The sequence below is a fragment of the Bombina bombina genome, chromosome 2 (genome assembly GCF_027579735.1).
Source record: "Bombina bombina isolate aBomBom1 chromosome 2, aBomBom1.pri, whole genome shotgun sequence".
Classification (NCBI taxonomy): Eukaryota; Metazoa; Chordata; class Amphibia; order Anura; family Bombinatoridae; genus Bombina; species Bombina bombina.
Genome location: NC_069500.1, coordinates 519,878,332 through 519,886,436, shown reverse-complemented (window position 1 = coordinate 519,886,436; position 8,105 = coordinate 519,878,332). Strand labels below are relative to the sequence as shown.

General features: G+C 37.9%; 1 gene segment (V, D, J or C); it reads right to left on the bottom strand.

Annotated features, from left to right (window-relative positions):
- Positions 1-5,481: 5,481 nt before the first annotated feature.
- Positions 5,482-5,988, bottom strand: LOC128647157 (immunoglobulin heavy variable 4-59-like). The segment is given in 2 exon segments: positions 5,482-5,795; positions 5,913-5,988. Coding segments are annotated over 2 exon segments (360 nt in total).
- Positions 5,989-8,105: the final 2,117 nt, after the last annotated feature.

Genomic DNA, 8,105 nt, shown 5'->3' with positions numbered 1-8,105 from the left:
GGTTGTAATTTAGCTAATATATAACAATATCTAAGAATAGAATTTATTCCCTAATGTTTTTATACAGTATATTGGCCCCAAATTAATATAGGCTGATCTGTCACATTATTTCACTCAGACAATGTATTCAATAGCTTGAGCAAACAGGTTACCTTGGTTTTATTTGTAAAATAGACTGTGCATGTACCAACCATTTTCCTTAACAAATGGAAAGTATCAATGATTGGGACAGCGGTATCATGTGCATCTTGTATTTTGTTGTATAAATAGACGGTCTATTCATAGTGTGGGCAGCCTCTGACAAAGTAGGAAGACATCCTATGAAACGCGTTAGGCCACTCCCACCGTCTTTATGCTACGCCACGTACATCGGCTGTATTGGAGCCAGCACTTTATCAAGCAGTTGGTGTAGTATACACTGGCGTTTTTTATGCTTATTGTGATTTTTTTAAACTGATATATACTTTGGTGACAATACTGATACGTATACCAGTGACAATCGTATTTGATTGAAGGAGGTCCGGTCTGAATGTAACATCTGATCGAAACTGTGACTGCTACAAATGGATCACCATCTTTGACGTGCTTTTACATACCTCATATGTTTGAGGGATTATAGTGTGAGTGTGCAATTGTGTGTTAATAAATCAAGTTGTTTAATGTACTTCACTTAGAGGGGTCTGCGCCTTTCTCTTTTTGTGTTTTCTTATTTCATATTTAAAAACCCTTAAAATCTAATATAAACTTCTAATCTAAGGGTGTCGCTCGACCTCTTTGAAAGCAAGAAGGGAAGAGGGGAAAGAGGAGGAATTGAGAAGAAAGGAGAAAAAAAAGGGAGGGGAAAAACACAGCAAATAATCAAAACATACATATTGAGGCCGATTTATGAAAAGTCTTGCGGACCTGATCCGACAGTGTGGATCAGGTCCACAAGACCTCGCTGAATGCGAAGAGCATTACGCTCTCTGTATTCAGCATTGCACCAGCAGCTCACAAGAGCTGCTGGTGCAACGCCGCCCCTGCAGACTCACGGCCAATCGGCCAACAGCATGGAGGTGTCAATCAACCTGATTGTACTCGATCGGGTTGAATTGCAGCGATTCCTGTCCGACTCATCAGAGCAGACGGACAGGGTTATGGAGCAGCGGTCTATAGACCACTGCTTCACAACTGCTGTTTCTGGCAAGTCTGAAGACTTGCCAGAAACACGGGCCCACAATCTCCATACGGAGCTTGATAAATGGACCTCATTGTTTTGTCCCAAATATTACCCAAATATTTGCCAAGCATTTGGACACACAACCAATGTACATCATAAAGAGTGGACAGTTTGGCACACACTTATTTTTAGTAGTATCAATTAGTACTCTCTGGAGATGGCATATAAGGTTTGCAAATAAACTCATTTGCTTCTTTCACGTTGTCTATTACCAATTTCTGATCTTCATAATATAGTCTATGTTTAGCAGGATATATTAATGTAACTTGGATTCCAAGATTAATCAGTTTGAAACAAAGAGGGGACATTTCCCTTCTTTTCTGTGAGGTTTTTGGCTGAAAAATCCTGGAAAAAGTGAATATTTTCTTGTCCAATCATAAGAGGGTTTTTTTTGTTTATAAGAGCGCATAATTAAAATTTTGTTCTGAAAGTTTAGATATTTTACAATAACTGGGCGTTTAATATAGTTTCCATCTTGACTTTTTTTAGGTTGCCCTAGCCTATGTGCTCTTTCCACAAGTAAGGGGGTAGATTGCATTCCTAACTTTTGAGGTAACAGAACTGATGCACAGTGCATTAAATCAGAAAACTCAGGGATACCTGTTATTTTTACATTGTTTCTGCATTGTCAATCTTCCAACTCATCTTTTTAAAGCCTGTGTCTTCTAAATTTGAGACCCTGGATTCCACCTCAGAAAGTCTTGAAGCAAATTGTTTGACTTCATTGGCTAATTCAGCCACATCTTATCTGATTTGGTCAAACTGGGGTAGAATCAGGTCTGAAATCTGTTTTACTAGTAGCTGCATATCTATATATGGGTGGCTAATCTTTTCATCTTTTGTTGAACTATCTATTGTGCTGTCATTAAGTTGTCTATTTTTTTTCTCTTTTGGTTTGGGTGGCATAGCTGGAGAATTTATTTTAGGGCTGGAGAGATATCTCTCCATTGTGAAGAAAAAAAAGAGAAGGAAAACAAGCATATAAAAAGTGTTAAAGTAAGAGGGAAATAGATCCCAATATTTTGTAGAAGTGCACGTGATCAATACCTCCTTGAGAATAATGTGTAACAACAATAAATACAAAAGCCTTTTGTTATGCTGTGAGCATTTGTCTGTGTATAGAACCCAATTAAGCAAAATATCGTAATCTTTATCTCAGCGATGTCAGATTAATGTGCAAAAAAAAGATAACATGCAAAACCATACAAACAATAAATACAAATGCTGAAAAAACAAAACCTCTTATTTAAGAGTATCTCTGCCAACTAGGTGCCCCTCTTTAGGGGTTGCAACATCTTCCTGTATTAGCACCCTTATTTAGGTATTACTCACATATAAATTCAATCCTGGAGAAAATAAAAGGCCAGCATGGAGTTTGCTAAGACCATTTTAGTCTATTTGTTATTCAAACAGTGCAACTATCACAGTTACTAGTCTTCCTTGGAGCCAAAGTCACAAACTTCAATAATCAGCCATATTAGCAATCTTGCATAACCAGTTCAGGGAGTACTCATCTCCAATCATGCGGACAAACAAACAGACAGTAGGGCGCCAGAAAGACGGTCAAAGTTTGTAAAGTATACCCTCTAGTCAGGACTTTGTTAAGCTTTACACAACCAATTAGATCTTAGAGCACCACTTAATTGCAACAATCTTCTCTTTGCCGCCAATCCAGGGTAGCTCTATCACTATGAGTCAGTGCAGGTTTCCGAACATTGTATATTTTCTAGGCGCTGCCTAAACAAGACATTGGCCAATGCCTTATATTAGCATAGAGAGAGAAAAAAGTATTGGAGTACAATGTGGAGAGCTCATTAACTTAAACTAAGGGTATTCTGCCTTACACCGCTGATGGATAAGTCTCCAGACAGTTCTCATAGAACCAGGCTATGGAGTTTATGTCGTCAGGCAGGCATCTTATCCTCTCAGGTTTATACAAGGAATCCACAGCGAAGTATACCTTGGATGCCGCAAGCTTATATAGGAAAGACGTGGCACCGCTATGGGGGCAAAATTTGCCCCTTCCTATGCTAACCTCTATATGGGGTTCTGGGAGCGGTGCCGCGTCTTTGGAGATGGTAATCCTTTTCGAAATAATATTGTTTTTTTCGGTCGGTACATTGATGACTTGGTGTTGGTGTGGGATGGGGACCAGCAATCGGTTGCTAGGTTCCTTGAATACGCCAACAGCAATCGATTCAATTTATCTTTCACTATGCAGGAAAACACACATACTATTAATTTTTTGGATGTTTCTTTAACATCCAACACTGAGACACATTCAATTGAGATTGAATTATACAGGAAAAGCACAGCAGGCAACACGATATTGCACTCAACATCATGTCACCCTAAACATACTATTGAGTCCATTCCATATGGACAATTAGTAAGAACAAAACGTAACTGTACTACGGATTCTAAATTTCAGATACATGCAGAAAGTACAAATCAGCGTCTAAAAGCCAGAGGGTACAATACAGAACTTTTGAACAAAACCAAAGCAAGAGTAGATCTCCTAAATAGGGAGGATCTAATTTATAAAAGTAATACACGTAAACAGAAAGAATATACTAAACCAATCTTTATTACTAATTACAGTAAAGATTACAATAAGATCTGTAACATTGTACGGAATTGTCTTCCCATCCTTGAAAGCGATGTAAAACTCAAAAAAATTGTGGCTAATGGTTGCCTTTTTTCAGCACGAAAAGCGAAAACCTTGGGGAGCATTTTGGCCCCCTCCATGTTACCTACAAGTAATGGTCAGACATGGCTCACAAAAAGGCTAGGTTGCTACAAATGTCAAGGTAGAATCTGTAAAACCTGTCCACATATTGAACAAGGGAACAGATTTAAATCGAGTACAACGGAAAAAGAATTTGACATACGTTATAGAATTACCTGTAACACCACACATATCATATACCTTTTGACATGCCAGGGATGTAAGAAACAGTACGTGGGGCGCACGAAACGTGCCCTACGTGACAGGGCCCTCCAACATTTGAGGGACATAGGAAATCCAGATTGTACTACCCCAATAGCGAAACACTTTAGGCAGGAACACAATTCAGACGATTCATTATTGACTATACAAGGCATAGACCATGTGCCAAGACATAGAAGAGGGGGAGACAGGGAGAGACGTTTGGACCAGAGGGAAGTGTTTTGGATATTTAATTTAAAAACCAAGCACCCTTCTGGTCTAAACTCCATTATGGATGTAGATTTATTTTATTGAATCTTTAATAAAATTCTTCCTTTGTAGATATAATTTTGACAAAGGAAACATTTGAGTTGATTGTAGATAAAAGATGTATTTCAAAAATGAAGTTTAAATATTTGTATGCATTGTTTTTCAAATATTCTAAATATAAAGTTTTTTGCTTGAACTAAGTTTTTTGCCCATAAGGGGTTAATAAGATACAGGTGCCTGCAATTATCTTAACTCCTTACCTTTAAATAGTACTAGTAGGTGTGGACACAAACTATGCCAGTGAACAAGGGCTGAGATCTGGCCCGAAACATGTTTGGCTATTTTTAGTCCTGAACATCTTGTTGCAGGCCTGTGACTGTTGTGAAACTTTTAACTTTTGTGATGAATAAATTTTGAACTTTTTAAACAAATATCTCAAGTCCTCTTTCTGGAGTAGCGGGATTACAGAGTGTGTTTACTCCTATATAGGAAAGTGGGTAGCAGCAATCCTGGCCTCCTTCACAACAGTTATCAAATGTGTATTTTTTTAAGCAGTTTACCCTTTCTTCATGCTCCCAGTCTTCAGCCCTCTTTTTTTGCCTTTTCCTTGCTGTAGATCAGCTGTGTTTTTATTTGTGTGTGTACGCCAGGCCTCCACTCTAACTTCCGGGTAAGGGTCCATATTGACTTGTGTAGGATTCCAGTTTCCTTGTGACTCGCAGGGCTCCTTGGCACAGAGGGAGTATGATTAAGTTATCCCCAAAAGCAGTGCTGGATTTTTCAGACGGGAGCGATGAAGATGCTGAACTCTGTCCCCATGCCAGAACAGCCGATACGCACAGCGTGTGTGCAGCTCTGCCTCTTCCGGACCTCATAGTTAAATTGCACCTGAAATTAGATTAACTTTCATAAAAGTGTCAAACCTTTATAAACAATATCGTTAATCATAGAATAAAAAAATGCAAGCTTTAAAAATGTGTTGTTTGGATTAAATATTGACAGTCATTTTTTCTCTGCCTGCATTTCCTGTGTAGGGTTTTTGTCACAAGTGCAGATTTCCTTCTCATGCTGTGTATCTTGCACAATAATATTTCCCAGATTCATCAGTTTTCATGTTAGGCAGCTGCAGGGTAACTTCATTCTTTCCTGTGTCTCTGCCTATAGTGACTCGTCCCTTAAATGAGGGGGCATAACCAGTGCCCCCACTGCTGTCAATATAACCAATATGTTCCAGAGTTTTCCCTGGGATCTGTCTGATCCATGCCCAGTATGCACTGGTAACTGATACTGAGACTTTACATGTGAGTTTCAAGGTGTCTGATGGCTTCACAACTGCAGATCCAGGTTGGTCTAGTGTTATATCTTGTGAGAGGACACCTGAGAAGGGAAATAGACAAATCAGTATTTATCAATAAACCTAGGACAAGAAGGTTAAGGATACAATTAAAAAACTAAAATATAATTAATCTTCGATAATAAATACCTGTAACTTACATAATATTAGATTAATCAAGTGCAACAAAGAAAATAAAACCTTCATGGTTACACAAGAGTAAAACTCTCCACTGAATACTGCACCACTGACTGATTTAGAAAACATTAATCTTCTCTTTTACATAGTAGAAAAGTTCCTGATTTGCATGAAGAGGAATAGAAATATATATATAAGTCCCTGTGTTTGGTAATAAGAGCTCCCTCTGCTGATAGACAATGTGATATGAAACTTGTATATGTAAAATAAAATTTTAGATCCCCCCACCCCTGTACTGCAAATTTGATGCTGAATGCATTTTTTTTTTACATTTCTTTAAAACCTTTGGTTATTACAGTATACAACATAGCAAAACATATTTTTTACAAAATGTAATTTGTATTATGAACATAAACACATAATACATACACATTTCTTTTATGTAGCCAATATTTTAATGTTGTTACCTGTAAAACAATACATCACAATGTCATATTAATCTACATTAGGGGTTTATGGTTCTATTGTTAGCTGAAACATCAAAATATTTTTTTTTACTGATTTTTGAATAAACTGTATATTTTGTTGAAAGACTTATGGGTACTTTTTCACTGTTTACAGATGCTTTTGGTTGTCTTAATACAAAATCAGCTAATTTAATATCATTGTATAAAATTCTTAAAATGGACCCTAAACTTGCTAGACCTGAGATACTACTGTTTTATATTGATGAAGTTTTCATTTTTGTATACACTCCAGACAAAAATATTGTTACCCTTATTAATTTTATCCAAATAGCTGAGGTTGAATAGTACAACAGTTGTCCAACAGATAAGACAGAAGGATCCTTAAATGCATAGTAAAGTCAAAATTAAAGGGACAGTCAAGTCCAAAAAAAACTTTCATGATTAAAATAGGGAATGTAATTTTAAACAACTTTCCAATTTACTTTTATCACCAATTTTGCTTTGTTCACTTTGTATTCTTAGTTGAAAGCTAATTCTAGGAGGTTCATATACTAATTTCTTAGACATTAAAGACTGCCTCTAATATGAATGCATTTTGACCACTAGAGGGTATTAGTTCATGTGTTTCATATAGATAACACTGAGCTCATGCACATGAAGTTACCCTGGAGCCAGCACTGATTGGCTAAAATGCATGTCTGTCAAAAGAACTGAAATAAGAGGGCAGTTTGCAGAGGCATAGATAAAAGGTAATCACAGAGGTAAAAAGTGTATTTCTATAACAGTGTTGATTAACCAAAACTAGGGAATGGGTAAAAAAGGGATTATCTTTCTTTTTAAACAACAAAAAATCTGGTGTTGACTGTCCCTTTAAATATTCATGATTCTGATAGAGCATGCAATTTTATACAGCTTTTCAATAGACTTCTGTTATCAAAAGTGCTTCTTTCTCTTGGTATCCTTATTTGAAGATCATACTTAAGTACATGAACAGCAATTCACTGTTTTGAGCTATCTGGTGATTGTTAACCTACTCTTCAACACACCAAGGCCTAGATTTAGAGTTGGGCGGTAGCCGTCAAAACCAGCGTTAGAGGCTCCTAACGCTGGTTTTTACCGCCCTCTGGTATTTGGAGCCAGTCATTAAAGGGTCTAACGCTCACTTTCCAGCCGTGACTTTTCCATACTGCAGATCCCCTTACGTCAATTGCGTATCCTATCTTTTCAATGGGATCTTTCTAACGCCAGTATTTAGAGTCGTGGCTGAAATGAGCGTTAGAAATCTAACGACAAAACTCCAGCCGCAGAAAAAAAACAGTAGTTAAGAGCTTTCTGGGCTAACACCGGTTTATAAAGCTCTTAACTACTGTGCTCTAAAGTACACTAACACCCATAAACTACCTATGTACCCCTAAACCGAGGTCCCCCCACATCGCCGCCACTCTATTAAATTTTTGTAACCCCTAATCTGCCGACCGCACGCCGCCGCAAGGTACGTTATACTTATGTACCCCTAATCTGCTGCCCCTAACACCGCCGACCCCTATATTATATTTATTAACCCCTAATCTGCCCCCCTCAACGTCCCCTCCACCTGCCTACACTTATTAACCCCTAATCTGCCGACTGGACCGCGCCGCTATTATAATAAAGTTATTAACCCCTAATCCGCCTCACTCCCGCCTCAATAACCCTATAATAAATAGTATTAACCCCTAATCTGTCCTCCCTAACATCGCCGACACCTAA